At 58.5% G+C, this 21,380-nt stretch overlaps 3 protein-coding genes and 2 long non-coding RNA genes across 6 annotated transcripts in view; 2 read left to right on the plus strand and 3 right to left on the minus strand.

The window, feature by feature from the left end:
* Positions 1-619, minus strand: part of C25H6orf136 (chromosome 25 C6orf136 homolog) — a 4,417-nt gene extending 3,798 nt beyond the window's left edge. The window contains exon 1 of the mRNA XM_050984851.1: positions 554-619. Coding sequence (XP_050840808.1) covers positions 554-619 — 66 coding nt within the window. The remainder of the gene's footprint in view (positions 1-553) is intronic.
* Positions 620-1,314: 695 nt separating this feature from the next.
* Positions 1,315-12,645, minus strand: LOC127060749 (serine/threonine-protein phosphatase 2A 65 kDa regulatory subunit A alpha isoform-like). Its single transcript, XM_050984852.1, is given in 12 exon segments — positions 1,315-1,415; positions 1,741-2,194; positions 3,106-3,176; positions 5,055-5,169; positions 6,040-6,129; positions 6,132-6,189; positions 6,803-6,831; positions 7,621-7,768; positions 9,595-9,827; positions 11,392-11,492; positions 11,774-11,864; positions 12,487-12,645. Coding segments are annotated over 12 exon segments (1,569 nt in total). The 5' UTR covers positions 12,565-12,645.
* On the plus strand, positions 2,571-2,968 carry LOC127060694 (uncharacterized). The gene is made up of 3 exons (XR_007779989.1): positions 2,571-2,617; positions 2,751-2,811; positions 2,925-2,968. It is a non-coding gene; the product is annotated as an uncharacterized LOC127060694 (long non-coding RNA).
* Positions 3,191-5,040, plus strand: LOC127060700 (uncharacterized). The gene is made up of 3 exons (XR_007780002.1): positions 3,191-3,429; positions 3,471-4,226; positions 4,975-5,040. It is a non-coding gene; the product is annotated as an uncharacterized LOC127060700 (long non-coding RNA).
* A 614-nt stretch (positions 12,646-13,259) lies between the features above and the next one.
* On the minus strand, positions 13,260-20,939 carry ETFB (electron transfer flavoprotein subunit beta). 2 transcript variants are annotated; one of them, XM_050984553.1, is made up of 7 exons: positions 20,772-20,939; positions 19,702-19,860; positions 18,467-18,619; positions 17,206-17,268; positions 16,137-16,295; positions 14,027-14,185; positions 13,260-13,727 (listed from the first exon to the last, which is right to left on the minus strand). In XM_050984553.1, exons 1-7 carry the CDS (start codon positions 20,937-20,939, stop codon positions 13,713-13,715), a joined length of 876 nt encoding a protein of 291 aa, XP_050840510.1. In that variant the 3' UTR covers positions 13,260-13,712. The 2 variants fall into 2 exon arrangements, with proteins under 2 accessions (XP_050840510.1, XP_050840509.1); XM_050984552.1 differs by having other exon boundaries at positions 13,260-13,881; positions 20,772-20,938.
* Positions 20,940-21,380: the final 441 nt, after the last annotated feature.

Raw genomic sequence — 21,380 nt, forward strand, 5'->3', positions numbered from 1 at the left:
AGTATATCCAGTCCATCCCAGTCATTTCCAGTGCCCCATGCAGGGCTGAACTCCCTCCCAGTCCATCCCAGTCACCTCCAGTCCATCCAGTCCCCTCCCAGTCCATCACCAGTCCCCTCCCAGTCCATCACAGACCCTCCCAGTCCATCCAGAGCTTCCCATGCAAGACGTAACTTCCCACACTGCCCCATCAATCTCACCTCCCTTCCAATCCCTCCCAGTCCCTCCCAGTATATCCCAGTCCCTCCCAGTGCCCCATGCAGGGCTTAACCCCCTACCAGTATCCCCCCATTCCCCCCCCCCTCCCGTGGCCCTCCCAGTTGCCCCCAGTCTCCCCTGAAACCAGCGGGCCTGCCCGACGCCCAAAAAAAGCGGCAGTCAAAACTCTGATGATGGGCCCATCAGCCCCCTCACACACCCAGAAACCCCCCTTCCCCCATTATTCCCTCCCAGTAAAATTTATCCCCGTCCCCCCTTCCCCCTCCCCCCCCTCCCAGCCCTCTCCCAGTCCCTCCCAGTCCCTCCCAGTGCCTCCCAGTGCCCCCAGTCTGACCAGCTGGCCGGCCAGCAGCGGCATGTACTCGATGATGGCCAGCCGCACACACCAGAACCCCTCCATATATCACAGTCCTCCCAGTCCTCCCAGCCCTACCCAGGCCCTCCCAGATGCCGCCCAGTGCCCCCAGTCGACCAGGCTGGCCGGCCGAGCGGCATGTACTCGATGAGGCCAGACGCACACACAGAAACCACCCCAGTATAGTCCAGTATATCCCAGTCCCTCCCAGCCCTCTCCCATCCCTCCCAGTCCCTCCAGGGCCTCCCAGTTGCCCCCAGTTGACCAGTGGCCGGCCAGCGCGGCATGTACGCGATGATGGCCAGCCGCACACACCAGAAACCACCTACCAGTATATCCCAGTCCCTCCCAGCCCTCTCCAGTCCCTCCCAGTCCTCCAGTGCCTCCCAGTGCCCCCAGTTGACCAGCTGGCCGGACGAGCAGCGGCATGTACTCGATGAGTGGCCCAGCCCGCCACTCCTTCCCCACTTTGTGCCGTCCTCGGCCAGCCGCCGCCGATGGCCGGCGACCAAAGCACAGCCGACTTTGCCGAGAAAGCTGCCGGATGGCCCCCCCGAAATCACCCCCTCCCCACCTTCGTTTTTTCAACAACAACGCAGTCCAGGTTGGCAGAATGATGTTTCCAGCCGCCACCACCTTCGGGGCCACTGGGGACCATAACTGGGGAATGTTTTACTGGGATGAGGCCCGCTGGGGAAAGGGGCTGGGACGTTTACCTGGGAGGGGACCGGGAAGTTGTTTTACACTGGGCGGAACGTTCTGCCAGTGTTGTTCACCAAAAGCCCGCCCACCATAAGGAGGAGCCCGCGGAAAATGCTGGGAATGTCCACTGGAACGGGACCTGCGGAATGGACTGGGACGGGACTGTGGTAGGGACTGGGCATGGCACCTTGGTGGTATGGACCCTTGGTGGATTTCTGGGCAGGGGGGGGGCCACATTTGGGATGGACTGGGAGTTACTGGGAGGGCGCTGGGAGGGACTGGGAGTTACTGGGATTTACTGGGAGAGCACTGGAAGGGACTGGGAGGGACTGGGAGGAAGCTGCAGTTCACAAAGCCGCCACCAGAGGGAGTTTCAAAAAATGCTGGGAATGCATTGGGGGAACTGGGATGGACTGGGAGGGACTGGGATTTACTGGGATGGACTGGGAGGGACTGGGATTTACTGGGATGGACTGGGAGGGATTTACTGGGATTGACTGGGAGGGACTGGGAATTACTGAGAGGAAGCTGCAATTCACAAAACCACCACGAGAGGGAGCTGAAAAAAACCACTGGGAATGCATTGGGTGTGCCCAGGTGTGCCCAGGTGTGCCCAGGTCTGTGCCCAGGTGTGCCCAGGTGTGTGCCCAGGTGTGTGCCCACCTCGTCCTTGAGCTGTGCCAGGAACAGGGGCAGCAGGTGTGCCCAGGTGTGCCCCCATGTATCTCCATCTATTCCCAGGTGTGCCCAGGTGTGCCCAGGTGTGCCCAGGTGTGTGCCCACCTCGTCCTTGAGCTGTGCCAGGAACAGGGGCAGCAGGTGCTCCACCGTGTTGTCCTTGCCCAGGATCGGGGACAGCCCCATGATCACCGAGGCCAGCGCCGACTTCACGTGCTGGTTGGCATCCGACACCAGCTCCTGCCCAGGTGCCACAGGTGAGCTCACCTGGCCTCGGGGGGGAGCCTCGGGGCGGCTCCGAGGCCACCAGGAGGTGACCAAAGGTGTCCCCGGAGTGGTACACCGCCCCAGGTGTGCCCAGGTGTGCCCCACCACCCCAGGTGTGCCCAGGTGAGTCCCACCACCCCAGGTGTGCCCAGGTGTGCCCAGGTGTGTCCCACCACCCCAGGTGTGCCCAGGTGAGTCCCACCACCCCAGGTGTGCCCACAAGGTGTGCCCAGGTGAGTCCCACCACCCCAGGTGTGCCCACAAGGTGTGCCCAGGTGTGCCCCACCACCCCAGGTGTGCCCACAGGGGTGCCCACCCGGTGTGCCCCAGGTGCCCGGTGTCCCAGGTGCCCCAGTGTTCCCAGGTGTATCCCAGGTGCCCCCAGGTGTATCCCAGGTGCCCCCAGGTGCCCAGGTGTATCCCAGGTGTGCCCAGGTGTGCCCAGGTATCCCCAGGTGCCCCCAGGTGCATCCCAGGTGTCCCCAGGTGTATCCCAGGTGTATCCCAGGTGCCCCCAGGTGTCCCCCAGGTGTCCCCAGGTGCCCCCAGGTGTGCCCAGGTGTATCCCAGGTGCCCCCAGGTGTGCCCAGGTGCCCCCAGCTGTGTGGCCCAGGTGTGCCCAGGTGCCCCCAGGTGCCCCCAGGTGTGCCCCAGGTGCCCCCAGGTGTGCCCAGGTGCCCAGGTGTGCCCAGGTGTGCCCCAGGTGCCCCCAGGTGTATCTCAGGTGTGCCCAGGTGCCCCCAGGTGCCCCCAGGTGTACCCCAGGTGTCCCCAGGTGCCCCCAGGTGTGCCCAGGTGTTCCCAGGTGCCCCCAGGTGTGCCCAGGTGTGCCCAGGTGCCCCCAGGTGCCCCCCAGGTGCCCCCAGGTGTGCCCAGGTGCTCACCTTGATGCAGGGCAGGATCTGGCCCATGATCACGGCCTCGCGGCAGTCGGGGGACAGGTTCTCACAGAACTCTGGGGACACAAATTTGGGTCAAAAAACACCAAAATTGGGTCAAAAAACACCAAAATGGGAGTGGGGACACCAAGGAGGGGTTGGGGACACCAAAACTGGGTCAAAAACCACCAAATTTGGGTTGGGGACATCAAAATTGGGTTGGAAAATGTCAAGATTGGGTTGGGGATGCCAAGGTTGGGTTGGGGACACCAAATTTGGGTCAAAAAACACCAAAATTGGGTTGGGGACACCAAAGTTGGGTTGAAAAAGGTCAAGGTTGGGTCGGGGACACCAAAATTGGGTTGAAAAAGGTCAAGATTGGGTCGGGGACACCAAGGAGGAGTTGAGAGCATCAAATTTGGGTCAAAATACACGAAAATTGGGTTGGGGACACCAAGGTTGGGTTGGGAGACCAAAATTGGGTTGGGAGACCAAAATTGGGTTAAAAATGTCAAGATTGGGTTGGGGACACCAAAATTGGGTTGAAAAAGGTCAAGATTGGGTTGAAGACACCGAGGTTGGGTTGGGGACATCAAGGTTGGGTTGGGAGACCAAAATTGGGTTGGAAACCACTGAAATTGGGTTGGAGACACCAAAGTTGGGTCAAAAAACACCAAAATTGGGTCAAAATACACCAAAATTGGGTTAGGGACACCAAGGAGGGGCTGGGGACACCAAAATTGGGTTGAAAAATGTCAAGATTGGGTTGAAGACACCGAGGTTGCGTTGGGGACACCACGGAGGAGTTGAGAACATCAAATTTGGGTCAAAATACACCAAAATTGGGTTGGGGACACCAAAATTGGGTTGAAAAAGGTCAAGGTTGGGTTGGGGACACCAAAGTTGGGTTGAAAACCACCAAATTTGGGTCAAAACCCACCAAAATTGGGGTTGGGGACATCAAGGTTGGGTTGGGGACACCAAAATTGGGTTGAAAAAGGTCAAGATTGGTGGGGGACATCAAGGTTGCGTTGGGGACACCACGGAGGAATTGAGAACATCAAATTTGGGTCAAAATACACCAAAATCGGGTTGGGGACATCAAAATTGGGTTGAAAAAGGTCAAGGTTGGGTTGGGGACACCCAAAGTTGGGTTGAAAACCACCAAATTTGGGTCAAAACCCACCAAAATTGGGGTTGGGGACATCAAGGTGGGGCTGGGGACACCAAAATTGGGTTGAAAAATGCTGGTCAAGATTGGGTGGGGACACCAAGGAGGAGTTGAGAGCATCAAATTTGGGTCAAAATACACCGAAAATGGGGTGGGGACATCAAGGTGGGTTGGTGTTGGCGAGACCCAAAATTGGGTTGGAAGGAGGGAAACCACTGAAATTGGGTTAGGTGGAGACACCAAAGTTGGGTCAAAAAAAAACACCAAAATTGGGTCAAAATACACCAAAGGTCAATCAAAATTGGGTTGGGGGACACCAGAGGGGGAGCGGGGGACACCAAATTTGGGTTGAATTTGATGATGAAAAAGGTCTCAAGATTGTTCTTTCAGTTGTTTTTTTTTTTAGGTTTGTGAAGCACCGAGGTTTGCGTTGGGGGACACCACGGAGGAATTGAGAGCATCAAATTTTCTTTGAGGGTCAAAATACACCAAAATCGGGTTTGGGGACATCAAAATTGGGTTGAAAAAAGGGCAAGTTGGGTGGGGGACACCAAGTTGGTTGGAAAAACCACCAAAATTTGGGTTGGGGGACATCAAGGTTGGGTTGGGGATGGGGACACCAAAATGGGTCAAAAAACACCAACAACAATTGGGGGGGGGACACAAGGAGGGTGGGGACACCAAAATTGGGTTGAAAAAGGTAGGTTGGGTTGGGGAGGCCAAGGTTGGTTTTGGGGGGTTTTGGGGCATTTTTGGGACCTCGGGGGGGGGGGTGGGCTCTGACCTTTGACCTTGTGGGAGGCGGCGGCGCGCACCTCGGCCTCGCAGTCCTTCATCAGGCTCTGGAAGGCGCCCACCAGGTCGGTCTTGGTGATCTCGGGGCCCACGGCGCGCTGCAGCTGCGGGGACGCGGCCCAGGTGCGTCCAGGTGTGCCCAGGTATCCCCAGGTGTGCTCAGGTATCCCCAGGTGTGTCCCCAAATGTCCCCCCAGAGGTCCCAAAACGCCCTGAACCCATCCCCAGGTGAGCCCAGGTGTGTCCAGATGGACCCAGGTGTGCCCAGGTATCCCCAGGTGTGTCCCCAAATGCCCCCCAGAGGTCCCAAAATGACCCTGAACCCATCCCCAGGTGAGTCCAGGTGTGTCCAGATGGTCCCAGGTGAGTCCAGGTGTGTCCAGACGGACCCAGGTGTGTCACAGGTATCCCCAGGTGTGCTCAGGTATCCCCAGGTGTGTCCCCAAATGTCCCCCCCAGAGGTCCCAAAATGCCCCAGACCCCCCAACCCCCCCCCCCAGAACCTCTCACAGGTGCCCCCAGGTGTGCCCAGGTGCCCCCAGGTGTCCCCAGATGCCCCCAGGTCTGTCCCCAAACATCTCTAGGAGTCCCCAAACCCCCCCAAACCTCCCCAACCCATCCCAGTGTGCCCAGGTGTGCCATGCCCAGGTGTGCCGCAGGTCCACTCCAGGTGTTGGCCCAGGTGCCCCCCAGTGTGTCCCAGGTGTGCCCAGGTCTGTCCCCCAATGTCTTCTACAGCTCCGCAAACCCCCCCCACAAACCCCCCCAAACCTCCCCAGAACCCCCCCCAGCGGTGTGCCCAGGTGACCCCCACAGGTGTGCCCAGGTAACACTCAGGGTGTGCCCAGATGCCTCCAGGGGTGTCCCCAACCATCTCTCCGAGTTCCCAAATCCCCTCAAACCCATCCCAACCCCACCAACCCCCCCCAAACCTCCCCAGAAAACCCCTCCCAGGCGCGCCCAGGTGTGCCCACCAGCGGTGAACGTGGTCGGCCACCTATGGAGCGCACGCGCCAGGACTTTGTCCTCGGCCGCCTGCGCGACAGCGTGGGCATCACCAGCCCCCCTCCAGCGCCTCCTGCGGCAGCAGCTGGCGCGATGCTCACGCCACGACGATCATACACCTCCAGCAGCCCGCACCCCACCACGAAAACCACACAGTTCCTGCACAGGTGAGGCACCGGTGGGCAACAGGAGCCCTGTGCTCAGGTGAGCCCCAAATGAGCCACTGGAACCCCCAGGTACCCCCTCCCACACATGTGTGCAACGCCTCCACCGCCAGCAGCCGCACCGAGTCCTGCACAGGTGAGGCACAGGTGAGCCCCAGGTGTGCTCAGGTGAGCCCCAGGTGTGCTCAGGTGAGCCCCAAATGAGCCCAGGTAACCCTGAACTGACCCCTAAGTGACCCCTCCCACCGTGTGCACGCCTCCACCGCCAGCAGCCGCACCGAGTCCTGCACAGGTGTGCACAGGTGAGGCACAGGTGTGCTCAGGTGAGCCCCAGGTGCGCTCAGGTGAGCCCCAGGTGCGCTCAGGTGAGCCCCAAATGAGCCACAGGTAACCCTGAAGTGACCCCCAGGTAACCCCTCCCACCGTGTGCACGCCTCCACCGCCAGCAGCCGCACCGAGTCCTGCACAGGTGTGCACAGGTGAGGGCTCAGGTGAGCCCCAGGTGCGCTCAGGTGAGCCCCAAATGAGCCACAGGTAACCCCCAGGTAACCCCTCCCACCATGTGCACGCCTCCACCGCCAGCAGCCGCACCGAGTCCTGCACAGGTGAGGCACAGGTGTGCTCAGGTGAGCCCCAGGTGCGCTCAGGTGAGCCCCAAATGAGCCACAGGTAACCCCCAGGTAACCCCCAAGTGATCACCCCCACCATGTGCACGCCTCCACCGCCAGCAGCCGCACCAAGTCCTGCACAGGTGTGCTCAGGTAACCTCCAGGTGTCCCCCAGGTGTGCCCAGATGTCCCCCAGGAGTGCCCAGGTGCTCCTCAGGTGTCCCCAGCCACACCCAGGTGCCCACAAGAATGTCCAGGTGACCTCCAGGTGTCCCCAGACACCCCCAGGTCTGCCCAGGTGCCCACAGGAATGTCCAGGTGACCTCCAAGTGTGCACAGGTAACCCCCAGCTGTCCCCTAGTCTGCTCCAGGTGTGACCAAACCCCCCCCAGGTGAGCCCAAACCCCCTCCAGCCACCTGAAGCGCCCCCCCCAGGTGTGCCCAGGTGCCACCCAGGTGCGCACAGGTAACCCCCAGCTGCTCCCGGCTGCCCCCTAGTCCCCTCCAGGTGTGCCCAAACCCCCCCCCAGGTGTGGCCAACCACCCCCGAGCCGCCCCAAGCCCCCCCTCAGGTGTGCCCAGGTGCCGCCCAGGTGTGCCAGGTGCCCACAAGAACGTCCAGGTGACCTCCAGGTGTGCACAAGTAACCCCCAGGTGCTCCCAGGTGTGCCCAAGCTCCCTCCAGGTGTGCCCAAACCCCCTCCAGCCGCCCCAAGCCCCCCCCAGGTGCGCCAAGGTGCCCGCCCAGGTGTGCCCAGGTGCGCCAGGTGCGCCGTACCTGCTCGTCGGAGGCCAGGTTGGAGAACATGGGGATGATCTCGCTCTTGACGTGCTCCAGCTCCAGCACCTTGGCGAACTCGCCCAGCTTGGAGGCGGCCGCGCGCCGCACCATGGGCGTGTCATCCGAGCACAGGTTCCGGAAGTACCTGCGGGCACACCTGGGTGTCACCTGGGCACACCTGGGCACACCTGGGTACAGCTGGGGGGCACCTGAGTACACCTGGGTACACCCTAAGGGTCACCTATGGGCGTGTCATCCGAGCACAGGTTCCGGAAGTACCTGCGGGCACACCTGGGTGTCACCTGGGCACACCTGGGGGGCACCTGGGTACAGCTGGGGGCACCTGAGTACACCTGGGGGGCACCTGAGTACACCTGGGTACACCCTAAGGGTCACCTATGGGCGTGTCGTCCGAGCACAGGTTCCGGAAGTACCTGTGGGTACACCTGGGTCACACCTGGGTACAGCTGGGGGGCACCTGAGTACACCTGGGGGGCACCTGAGTACACCTGGGTACACCCTAAGGGTCACCTATGGGCGTGTCGTCCGAGCACAGGTTCCGGAAGTACCTGTGGGTACACCTGGGTGTCACCTGGGCACACCTGGGGGGCACCTGGGCACACCTGGGGGCACCTGGGTACAGCTGGGGGGGCCTGGGCACACCTGGGGGGCACCTGAGTACAGCTAGGTATGGCTCAGGGTCACCTGGATACACCTAAGGGTCACCTATGGGTGCATTGTCCTAGCTGAAGTAACTGTGGGCATACCTGGGGAGCACCTGGGCACACCTGAGTACACCTGGGGGGCACCTGAGTACAGCTGAGGGGCACCTGGGCACACCTGGGGGGGGTTGGTGACCCTGGGATGGAGCTGAGGACACCAGGGAGGAGTTGGTGACCCTGTGGTCACCTCAATGACCTCAAGGATGGACAGGTGACCCTGTGGTCACCCCACTGACCCCGTGGTCACCCCATTGACCCCACACCCACCTCAATGACCCTGTGGTCACCCTAATGACCCCATGGTCACCCCAGTGACCCCAAGGATGGACTGGTCACCTCAGTGACCCCACGGTCACCCCACTGACCCCGTGGTCACCCCACTGACCCCAACCCCACCTCACTGACCCCACCAATGGATCGGTCACCTCAATGACCCCGTGGTCACCCCACTGACCCCGTGGTCACCTCACTGACCCCACATCCACCTCAATGACCCTGTGGTCACCTCAATGACCCCGTGGTCACCCCACTGACCCCGTGGTCACCCCACTGACCCCACACCCACCCCACTGACCCTGTGGTCACCTCAATGACCCCATGGTCACCCCAATGACCCCGTGGTCACCCCACTGACCCCACCACCCACTGACCCTGTGGTCGCCTCAATGACCCCATGACCTCATGACACCAACCCACCCCTGGACCCCGTGTCACCCCCACTGACCCACACCCACCCCCTGACCCGTGGTCACCCCCTGACCCCACACCCACCCCCTGACCCCGTGGTCCACCCCACTGACCCCACTGCCGTCACCCCCACTGACCCCACACCCACCCCCCTGACCCCGTGGTCACCCCACTGACCCCACACCCACCCCACTGACCCCACACCCACCCCCCTGACCCCGTGGTCACCCCACTGACCCCACACCCACCCATGACCCATGCACCCCGACCCCGTGGTCACCCCACTGACCCCACACCGACCCCCGACCCACACCCACCCCCTGACCCCGTGGTCACCCCACTGACCCCCCACCACCCCCCCTGACCCCACCCCAACCCCCCTGGACCCCGTGGTCCACCCCACTGACCCCACTCCCCCCACTGACCCCACACCCCACCCTGACCCCGTGGTCACCCCACCTGACCCCACACCCAACCCCGACCCCACCCCATGACCCCACCCACCCCCTGACCCCGTGGTCACCCCAGTGACCCCTCCCCGGCCAGGCCAGCGGTCACTCACTGGCGCAGCTCGGCCTTGACGGGGCTGGACACGCGCGGGTAGCAGACGCTGAAGAGGCCGCAGGCCGAGGTGCGCGACGTGAACCAGTCGCCTCCGGCCAGGCGCTTGACCAGCGGCACAAAGTGACCCTCGAGGTCCGGCGGCGAGTGCTCGTGGGACACGGCCCGCAGCGACTCCACCGCCTTGTCCCGCACCACCGTCTCTTCCACCGTGGCCAGGCTCTCCAGCGGCGGCTGCGGACACACGGACAGCCAGTGGACAGTGAGTGGACAGTGAGTGGACAGGTGGACATTGGGTGGGCAGGTGGACATGGGATGGACAGAGGAACATGGGATGGGAAAGTGGACACAGAGTGGTCAGATGGACACAGGGAGTGGACAGATGGACACGGGATGGTCAGATGGACACAGGGTGGACAGATGGACGTGGGATGGACAGAGGAACATAGCGTGGACAGATGGGCACAGGATGGACAGATGGACACGGGGTGGTCAGATGGACACAGGATGGGCAAAGGAACATAGCACGGACAGATGGACACAGCATGGACAGATGGACACAGGATGGACAGATGGACACAGGATGGTCAGATGGACACAGAGTGGTCAGATGGACACAGGGTGGTCAGATGGACATGAGATGGACAGAGGAACATGGGATGGGAAGGTGGACACAGAGTGGTCAGATGGACACAGCATGGACAGATGGACACAGAGTGGTCAGATGGACACGGGGTGGACAGATGGACACAGGATGGTCAGATGGACGTGGGATGGTCAGATGGACACAGAGTGGTCAGATGGACACAGAGTGGTCAGATGGACACGGGGTGGTCAGATGGACTGTCGAGGATGGGACAGAGGAACATGACATGGACAGGATGGACACAGGATGTGAGGATGGACAGTGGACACGGATGGCCAGATGGACATGGGATGGACAGATGGAACACACGAGTGGTCCAGATGGACACAGTGGTCGGTCAAGATGGACAGAGACGGACAGAGGACAGGGAGTGGGACAGGTGGACACAGGAGTGGGTCAGGTGGACACGGCATGGACAGTGGACACGGGATGGTCAGAGTGGACACAGGCTGGCAGCAGGACACGACTAGCCACGTGGACAGGTGGGACACAGGCAGTGGACAGGTGGACATGGGATGGACAGATGGACACAGGGTGGTCAGATGGACACAGGGTGGACAGATGGACATGGGATGGTTGCACGATGGGCACAGGAGTGGTCAGACGGACTCAGGGTGGACAGATGGACGTGGGATGGACAGAGGAACATGGGATGGCAGATGACACAGACGATGGACACAGAGTGGTCAGATGGACACGGGGTGGTCAGATGGACACAGGATGGTCAGATGGACGTGGGATGGACAGAGGAACATAGCACGGACAGATGGGCACGGGGTGGACAGATGGACACAGGGTGGTCAGATGGACGTGGGATGGACAGAGGAACATAGCGTGGACAGATGGACACAGAGCGATCAGATGGACACAGGGTGGACAGGTGGACACGAGGCCATCAGATGGACACGGCATGGTCACAGGATGGACAGACGGACATGGGGTGTATTTTAGCCCTGCCCAAGTGTGCTTTGATGTCCCCAGGTGAGTTTTTACCCCCCCCAGGTGAGTTTTTGCCCCCCCAGGTGTGTTTTACCCCCCCCAGGTGAGTTTTTGACTCCCTAGATGTTCCCCAGATGTACTTTTTGCCCCCCCAGGTGAGTTTTTGCCCCCCTCAGGTATGTTTTTGCCCCCCCAGGTGAGTTTTTCTCCTACCAGCAGGCAGTGCACGAACTCGGGTCCCCCCACGAGGGCGGTGAAGGTGCCCAGCTGCTCTGCCAGGGCCAGCAGCACCTCGTCCTCATCGTAGATGGTGTCTGTGACACACAGGTGACACACCTGTCACTCACCTGGCCCCCTGTCACCTGCCAATCACCCCCCCAAGCCCCGCCCACCTTCCCAAACCCCACCCACAATCCCAAATCTGGGTGATTTTTGGTGTTTCCAGGGGAATTTTGTGAGCTCCTCGCACCCATAAGGATTCTGGGGACTCCTCCCCCACAAATTTTGGGAGTTTCCCCTCAGATTTTGGAAATTTCCCCTCAAATTTTGGGAATTTCCCCTCAGATTTTGGGGCCCTCCCAGCAAATGTTGGTACCGGTGAGGAAAGGGAGGAGCTCGCTGCGGGTTCGCTCCACGCCCAGCGCCAGCGCGATGGTTGAGAGCTTCTTGATGCTGTTGAGGCGCAGCTGGGAGGGGAAAATGGGGGAAAATCAGGAAAATTTGGGAAAATTGGGGGGAAAAAAAGGCGGGAATCGCCCCCCTCATGAGGAAACCCCGCCCACAGCGCGCCGCGGCCAATCAGGAGCGGCGTCTCACGGCTCTGCAGCGGCGCCGCGGCAGAGAGGAGGGCTCCGATTGGCTCTGTTACGCCCCGCCCATCCAAGCGGCAGCCAATGAGGAGCGGCGCTGCCGCGGCCTCGCGCTGCTATTGGCTGAGGCGAGGAGGGAGCTGCGGTGCCCCGCCGCTAGGGGGCGCTGCGGCGGGCGGGGCAGATTCCCTCCCACAACCTGAGCGCTGCCGACCAATCAAAAGGCGCGTTACAAACCCAAACCGCAGCTCCAGCCAATCAGAACACGCCTTTCACCGCAACCCCCAACCGCCCCAGACATGTAACGCCGCCGTCCATTCGCCCGCGCCTGAGGGGACCGGGCAGCCTCAACCAATCAGTGCCGCCGTCTCATGGCGGCCATCAGCAGCGGGGCCGCGGACCAGCGGGTGATGGCGGCCGGGCCCCGGTGGCCACGGAAGGGGCCCCGAAAGGCCGGAAAGGCGCCGGGGGTATCGCGGTGAGGCCCCGGTAGCGGTACCTGCACGTCCTCGTTGCGGAGCTCGTCGATGAGCACCGCGATGGGGTAAAGCGAATCGTCGCCGTCCGCCGCCGCCATCTTCGCCGCCGCCGCCGCCCCGGCTCTGAGGGGCCGCACGGGGCCGCCCGCTCCGCTCCTGCAGGGCTTCCGCGGCGCTGATTGGTCGGCGCTGCCGCAGCGCCCGCCCACCGCGTCCTGCTATTGGTTCAGGGCGCTGTCTGTCAGGTGAAGGCCCGCCCATGCGGACGGTGCGGTGAATCGCGCTCTGATTGGGCGATGCGGTTGATTGACAGTGCGGGGGCGGGGCGGGGCGTTGCTGGGCAACGGGGAGGCGCCAGGGACGAACTGGGACAAACTGGGACAAACTGGGAGTCGCTGGATCATACTGGGAATCCCCTGGGACCGGACTGGGTTATACTGGGACAAACTGGGACCTACCAAGGCCTGAAGTGGGACATACTGGGTTATACTGGGACAAACTGGGACCCCTCTGGCGCCAAACTGGGTTATACTGGGACAAAGTGGGACCCGCCAGGGCCTAAACTGGGACATACTGGGTTATACTGGGACAAACTGGAGCCAAACTGGGACATACTGGGTTATACTGGGACAAACTGGGAGGCACTGGGACCCCTCCTGTGCCAAACTGGTTTATACTGGGGCGCACCTCCAGCAAGAACCCACCCAAAACCAGTAAAAACCAGTAAAACTGGGCCAGGGTCTGGCCCCGCCCCTGCCCCTTTAAGCCACGCCCCCCACAGAACGCGATGACGTCATGGAATGGGCACGCCTTTATTGGGGGGGGGGGGAGGCACTGGGGGGAACTGGGCCAGACTGGGACAAACTGGGATGAACTGGGAAGGCACTGAGGTGAACTGGGCTGAACTGGGATAGCACAGGGATGAACTGGGACAAACTGGGATGAACTGGGAAGGCACTGAGGTGAACTGGGATGAACTGGGATAGCACTGGGATGGACTGGGACGAACTGGGAAGGCACTGAGGTGAACTGGGCTGAACTGGGAGAGCACTGGGATGAACTGGGACAAACTGGGACAAAGTGGGATGAACTGGGATGAACTGGTTCTTACTGGTGCTGACTCTTCCAGCACTGGGGGGGTTTACTGGGATGGCACTGGGATGAACTGGGAGACCACTAGGATGAACTGGGACAAACTGGGATGGCACTGGGAGGTTACTGGGATGAACTGGTTTATACTGGAGTCTCAGATGCGGCCGGCCTGCCTCAGTTTCCCCAGCAGGCTCTCCACGCTCTCCCCCATATGGGACTGGGACACACTGGGATGAACTGGGATGGACTGGGATGGCACTGGGGGGTTACTGGGAGGCACTGGTTTATACTGGGATGAACTGGGAGTCTCAGATGCGGCCGGCCTGCCTCAGTTTCCCCAGCAGGCTCTCCACACTCCCCCCTGTACAGCTGGGAGACGGGATGAACTGGGATGGACTGGGATGGCACTGGGGGGTTACTGGGAGGCACTGGTTTATACTGGGATGAACTGGGAGTCTCAGATGCGGCCTGCCTCAGTTTCCCCAGCAGGCTCTCCACACTCTCCACCTTCTCTCCCCCCGCCCGGGCCGGCGGCTCCTGCACCTGCAGCACCTTCAGCCGGGGGGGCCCCGCGGGGACCCCGAGCTCGGCCGCCGGCAGCACCTCCAGGGGCTTCTTCTTGGCTTTCTGGGGGGCACAAAAATGGGAAATGTTGGGGGGAATCCAGGGGAATTTTGGGGAATTTTTAGGGATTTTTTGGGGATTTTTTTCGGGATTTTTTGGGGATTTTTTTAGGATTTTTTTTGGGATTTTTAGGCGTTTTTTGGGGTTTTTTTGAGATTTTTTTGGGGGGTTTTTAGGCATTTTTTTACGGTTTTTAGGGACTTTTAAAGGATTTTTTTAGGATTTTTTGGGGGATTTTTTTAGGATTTTTTGGGGATTTTTTTAGGAATTTTTGGGGATTTTTAGGCATTTTTTTAGGATTTTTTGGGGATTTTTTTAGGAATTTTTCAGGATTTTTTGGGGATGTTTTAGGAATTTTTTCAGGATTTTTATGGGGTTTTTTTGAATTTTTTAGGGATTTTTTTGGAATTTTTGGGGGGGTTTTTTGGGATTTTTTAAGAATTTCTTGAAAATATTTTAGGGATTTTTCAGAATTTTTTGGGATTTTTTTAGGATTTTTTGGGGATTTTTTAGGATTTTTAGGGATTTTTTTAGGGATTTTTCAGGATTTTTTGGGAATTTTAAGAGATTTTACTTATTTTTTGGATTTTTTTTTTTTTTTACTTTTTTAGAATTTTTGAGGGTTTTTTTAGGACTTTTTAAGGGATTTTTTTTAGGATTTTTTGGGGATTTTTTGGGGGAGATTTTTCAGGGATTTTTTCAGGATTTTTTAGGGACTTTTTTGGGTTGCTTTTTTTTGACGGGGGCGACTTTTTTGGGAATTCTTGGGGATTTTTTTTTTTTATTTTTTAGGGATTTTTGGGGATTTTTTTTCAGATTTTTTTTAGGATTTTTTTTAGACACCAGGTCTACCCCCATTGGCCGCTATGGGAACCGCGGGGATTTTTGGAGAATTTTGGGAATTTTTGGAAATTTCTCAGGAATTTGGGGATCCCAGGGACTGAGGGGATCCCAGGGATTTGGGGAACACCCAGGAATTTCGGGAATATCCAGAATTTTGGGGAAAATCCCTCCAAAAAGAGCCCCAGACATCCCGGACAACAGGTCTACCCCCATTGGTTGCTATGGGAACCACTGGAATTTTTAGGGATTTTGGGGAATTTCTTGGGAATTTGGGGATCCTGGGGATTTGAGGAACACCCAGGGATTTGGGGGATCCTGGAAATTTGGGGAATACCCAGGAATTTTGGGAATACCCAGAATTTTGGGGAAAATCCCATTCCCACTGACCCCAGACATCCCGGACACCAGGTCTACCCCCAATTGGCCGCTATGGGAACCGCGGGAATTTTGGGGAATTTCCCGGGAATCCCGGGGTTTTTTGGGGACCCCCCGGGAATTGTGGGGATCCCGGAGATTTAGGGAACACCCAGGGATTTGGGGAACACCCGGGGATTTGGAGAACCCCTGAAATTTTGGGGAAAATCCTCCCAAAAAGAGCCCTGAGCATCCCGGACAACAGGTCTACCCCCATTGAACCCTATGGGAACCGCGGGAATTTTGGGGAATTTCTTGGGAATTTGGGGATTTTGGGGATTTGAGGAACACCCAGGGATTTGGGGTAATCCCAGGATTTTTGGGAATACCCAGAATTTTGGGGAAAATTCCCCCAAAAAGGACCCCAGACATCCCGGACACCAGGTCTACCCCCATTGGCCGCTGTGGGAACTGTGGGAATTTTGGGGAATTTTGGGAATTTTGGGGAATTTCTCAGGAATTTGGGGATCCCAGGGATTTAGGGAACACCCAGGGATTTGGGGCACACCCAGGAATTTTGGGAATATCCAGAATTTTGGGGGATTTGATTCTCACTGACCCCAGACATCCCGGACACCAGGTCTACCCCCATTGGCCGCTATGGGAACCGCGGGGATTTTGGGGAATTTCGCGGGAATCCCGGGGTTTTTTGGGGACCCCCCGGGGTTTTTGGGGACCCCCGGGGGTGCCCCCTCACCATGATGTTGGGCAGGGTGGCGTAGCGGGGCTCGTTGAGGCGCAGGTCGGCCGTCAGCACGGCGGGCAGCCGCAGCCGCAGCGTCTCCAGGCCCCCGTCCACCTCGCGCTCCACGAGCACGGCCCCCGACTCCAGCTGCACCCGCGAGGCAAACGTGCCCTGGGGAAACCAGTTTGGGCTGGGCAGCCTCCCAGTATGGACTGGGACCCTCCCAGTATGGACTGGGACCCTCCCAGTATGAGCTAGAACCTCCTAGGATGGACTGGGACACTCCCAGTATGAACTAAACCCTCCCAGTATGGACTGGGACCCTTCCAGTATGGACTGCAAGCCTCCCAGTATGGGCTACACTCTCCCAGTATGGACTGGGACCCTCCCAGTATGAGCTAGAACCTCCTAGGATGGACTGGGACACTCCCAGTATGAATTAAACCCTCCCAGTATGAGCTGGGACACTCCCAGTATGAATTAAACCCTCCCAGTATGGACTGGGCCCGGCCCCATTTTCACAGCCCTTGGGGGAATATATCCCACAATCCCCCGCGATTTAATGGGTGACTATATCCCACAATCCCCCGCGGTTTAGGGGTGAATATATCCCACAATTCTCAGCGGTTTTTTTTTGGGGTGAATATATCCCATCATCCTCAGCAATTAAGGGGTGGATATATCCCACAATCCCCCGCGATTTAACGGTGAATATATCCCACAATCCTCAGCCATTAAAGGGGTGAATATATCCCACAATCCCCCGCGATTTAAGGGTGAATATATCCCACAATTCCCAGCGGTTTAAGGGGTGAATATATCCCACAAACCCCCGCGATTTAAGGGTGAATATATTCCACAATCCTCAGCCGTTGAAGGGGTGAATATATCCCACAATCCTCAGCGATTTAGGGGTGAATATATCCAATCATCCTCCACCACCGCGATGCACGACGGGATTTATCCCCCCATCTACCGCAAAGGATGCCGGGATTTATCCCCCCCTACTCCGCGGTGGATTGTGGGATTTATCCCCCCACCGTAGGGGGATGTATCCCGTGGTGCCCCGCGCGCGGCCTACCTGCGGCCAGTCCAAGATGGCGGCCAGGAGCTGCCCGGTCTGGTTGCAATCGTCATCGATGGCCTGGGGGGAGGGGACAGCGCGGCTAGAGGGGATCTAGAGGGCTCTAGAAGGTTCCATTGGGCTCTATAGGTGTCTAGAAGGTTCCATTGGGCTCTATAGGGGCCTATAGGTGTCTAGAAGGTTCCATTGGGCTCTATAGGGGCCTATAGGTGTCTAGAAGGTTCCATTGGGCTCTATAGGGGTCTATGGGGATCTAGAGGGGGTCTAGAAGGTTCCATTTGGGTCTACAGGGGTCTATAGGGGTCTAGAAGGTTCCATTTGGGTCTACAGGGGCCTATAGGTGTCTAGAAGGTTCCATTGGGCTCTATAGGGGATCTATGGGGTCTATAGGGGGGCTATAGGGGGTCTAGAAGGTTCCATTGGGCTCTATAGGGGATCTAGGGGTCTATAGGGGGGCTATAGGGGGTCTAGAAGGTTCCATTGGAGTCTATAGGGGTCTATGGGGATCTAGAGGGGATCTAGAGGGCTCTAGAAGGTTCCATTGGGATCTATAGGGGATCTACAGAGGTCTGTGGGGGCTCTAGAAGGTTCCATTGGGCTCTATAGGAGATCTATGGGGTCTATGGGGGTCTAGAAGGTTCCATTGGGGTCTATAGGGGTCTATAGGTATTGAGAAGGGATCTATAGGGGGTCTAGAAGGTTCCATTGGGCTCTATAGGGGATCTATGGGGTCTATAGGGGGGCTATAGGGGCTCTAGAAGATTCCATTGGGGTCAATAGGGGTCTATAGCTGTCTAGAAGTGATCTATAGGGAGTCTAGAAGGTTCCATTGGGGTCTATGGGGGATCTATAGAGAATCTATAGGGATCAATAAAGATCTATAGGAGACCAATAGGGATCAATAGGTGATCAATAGGTGATCAATAGGTGCCCACCTGCTTGCCCAGCAGCACCAGCTGCGGCTGCAGCCCCTGCCAGAGCCTCCATGGGCTTCTAGAAGGTTCTGTAGGAGATCTATAGGGATATATAGGGAACCAATAGGGACCAATAGGGACCAATAGGTGATCAATAGGGGTCTATAGGTGATCAATAGGTGCCCACCTGCTTGCCCAGCAGCACCAGCTGCGGCTGCAGCCCCTGCCAGAGCCTCCATGGGCTTCTAGAAGGTTCTATAGGGATCTATAGGGATCTATAGGGGTCTATAGGGTACCAATAGGTGATCAATAGGGTGATCAATCGGTGATCAATAGGTGCCCACCTGCTTGCCCAGCAGCACCAGCTGCGGCTGCAGCCGCTTCACCAGCCCTGCCAGGGCCGTGGCCACCTCGCGGGGCCCCGCGGCCGCCCCCTCCCCCAGCTCGGCCAGCACCGCCCGGTCAGCACCCATGGCCAGGGCCGTGCGCAGGGTCTCCTGCGGGAGGGAAGGGGTTAAAATGTCCTGAAATACCCCAAAATCGACCCAAAAATAGCCCCAAAATTGCCCAAAAAATCCCTGCAAAAATAGCCCAAAAATAGCCCAAAATGAACCCAAAATGAACCCAAAATCAGCCCCAGTCAGGGCCGTGCGCAGGGTCTCCTGCGGGAGGGAAGGGGTTAAAATGTCCTGAAATACCCCAAAATCGACCCAAAAATAGCCCCAAAATTGCCCAAAAAATCCACTGCAAAAATAGACCAAAAATAACCCAAAATAACCCAAAATCAGCCCCGGCCAGGGCGGTTCGGAGGGGTCTCCTGCGGGAGGGAAGGGGTTAAAATGCCCAAAACCCCAAATTTCCCCCCAAAATCCCCATTTTTTCACCGATTTTCACCCAATTTTCGCCGGTTTTGCCCATTTTTCTCCCCCCAGGTGTGCCGAGGTGCCCCCAGGTGTGCCCCAAACCCCAATTTCCCCCCTAAAACCCCCATTTTCACCCAATTTTCACCCGTTTTTCTCCCCCCAGGTGTGTCCAGGTGCCCTCAGGTGTACCCAGGTGTGCCGAGGTGCCCCCAGGTGTGCCCCAAAACCCCAATTTTCCCACTAAAACCCCCATTTTCACCCAATTTTCACCCATTTTTCTCCCCCCAGGTGTACCCAGGTGCCCTCAGGTGTACCCAGGTGTGCCGAGGTGCCCCCAGGTGTGCCCAAAACCCCAATTTCCCCCCTAAAATCCCCATTTTTTCACCGATTTTCACCCAATTTTCGCCGTTTTGCCCATTTTTGCTCCCCCCAGGTGTGCCCAGGTGCCCCCAGATGCCCCCAGGTGTGCCCAAAACCCCAATTTCCCCCCTAAAATCCCCATTTTTTCACCAATTTTCACCCAATTTTCGCCGTTTTTGCCCATTTTTCTCCCCCCAGGTGTGCCCAGGTGCCCCAGGTGCCCCCAGGTGCCCCCAGGTGTGCCCCAAACCCCAATTTCCCCCCTAAAATCCCCATTTTTCACCGATTTTCACCCGATTTTCGCCGTTTTTGCCCATTTTCTGCCCCCCAGGTGTGCCCAGGTGTGCCGGTCTCACCTGGCTGGCCTTGGTGCCCAGGCTGGCGGCGATGACCTCGTTGGCCGTGCCCGCCTCGCGCAGCCTGACCGCCTCCTCCAGGGCGATCTCGCAGAAGGGATTCAGCGAGTGCTTCACCCCCTGCGTCTGCACCCCGGCCCCGCCGGGCGCCACCCGCACCTGCCGGGCACACCTGGCACAGGTGAGGGCGGGCACCGCCCCCTGGGGGATCCCCTGAGGGGGTTTGGGGGGGGTTTGGGGGGGTTTTAGGGGGGTTTGGGGGTCACCAGGTGTGCCCAGGTGTGCACCCAGGTGTGCCCAGGTGTGCCCAGGTGTGCCCAGGTGAGTGCGCACCCCCCACCAGTCCATAAATGTTGCCAAGTTTTGGGATTTTACGGGGATTTTGGGGGGATTTTGGGGTTTTTGGGAGGGTTTGAGGGTAGGAAGGTGTGCCCAGGTGTGCCCAGGTGTGCCCAGGTGAGTGCCCAGGTGTGCCCCCAGGTGAGTTCTGTCCCCTATGGCCAAAAATACCCGCAGGATTTGGGGATTTTGGGGGGATTTTGGGGTTTTTGGGAGGGTTTGAGGGTTGGAAGGTGTGCCCAGGTGTGCCCAGGTGTGCCCAGGTGAGTGCCCACCTCCATACCCATAAAATACCTGCAGGATTTGGGGATTTTTGGGGATTTTTGGGGGATTTTTAGAGGATTTTTGGGGGGGAGTTTGGGGTCCCCAGGTGTGCCCAGGTGTGCCCAGGTGTGCCCAGGTGTGCCACTCCTCCCTCCCCCAAACCCACCCCCCCTAAACATCCTCAAACCCACCCAAACCCCCCCCAAATTTGGGGATTTTGGGGCTCTCTGGGCGGTGCCAGCCCCGGGAAGGGTCGGGAGGGGTTGGGGGTGCCCAGGTGGGTGCCCAGGTGTGCCCAGGTGTGCCCAGGTGTGTGCCCAGCCCCCCCAAAAAAACCCGAAATTTGGGGATTTTGGGGCTCTCTGGGCGGTGCCAGCCTCGGGGGGGGGTCGGGAGGGGTTGGGGGTGCCCAGGTGGGTGCCCAGGTGTGCCCAGGTGTGCCCAGGTGTGCCCAGCTGTGCCCTTACCTTGACGGCGAAGTCAATGACGCGCTTCACCCCCACGAGCACGCGCAGCGCCGCCATTGCCCTCAAGCCACGCCCCCTGCCCCGGAAGCCACGCCCATATCTCGGCTTACCCGGTGACGTAATGCCGGCAGCGACGCCACGCCTACAAGGCCATAAAAATGACGTCATATGCTAAACCGCGCCCGCTGACGTCATGTTGATTATAATGGGGCGTGGCCAGAGGGCCCGGACGGGGTTTTTTGTGGCTTTTTTAGGCGTTTTTGGGGGAATTTTTCTTGGGATTTTTTTAAAAGTGAAATTTTGGAATAATTCGGGAAAATTTTTTGAGTCTTTTTGAGGGGGATTATTTTTGTGTTTTTTTTGAGGAAAATTTTGGGATTTTGGGCGGTTTTTTAAGGGAAGTTTTGGGATTTTTAAAGGAATTTGGGGGGGGGATTTTTTGGGTTTTTGGGGTTTTTTTGGGGGATGTTTTGAGGATTTTTTGGGGAGTTTTTTTAAGCCCTTCACGGCTCCGCGCATGCGCGCAGCGCTCTCTGCTAGGCCACGCCCCTTTCCCATCGGGCCGCGCGGGCGGGAGGGGCGGGAACGGAACCGGAAGCGGCCTCAGGA

This window comes from Serinus canaria, chromosome 25, assembly GCF_022539315.1.
Source record: "Serinus canaria isolate serCan28SL12 chromosome 25, serCan2020, whole genome shotgun sequence".
Classification (NCBI taxonomy): Eukaryota; Metazoa; Chordata; class Aves; order Passeriformes; family Fringillidae; genus Serinus; species Serinus canaria.

Coding starts and splice junctions, on each gene's coding strand:
- ETFB (XM_050984553.1), bottom strand. CDS start 20,939: ATGACGTCATTTTTATGGCCTTGTAGGCGTGGCGTCGCTGCCGGCATT. Junction 19,861..20,771: donor TCATTGACTTCGCCGTCAAG/GTAAGGGCACAG, acceptor TGTGCCCGGCAG/GTGCGGGTGGCGCCCGGCGG. Junction 17,269..18,466: donor TGGTGCTGCTGGGCAAGCAG/GTGGGCACCTAT, acceptor CCCTCCCCCCAG/GCCATCGATGACGATTGCAA.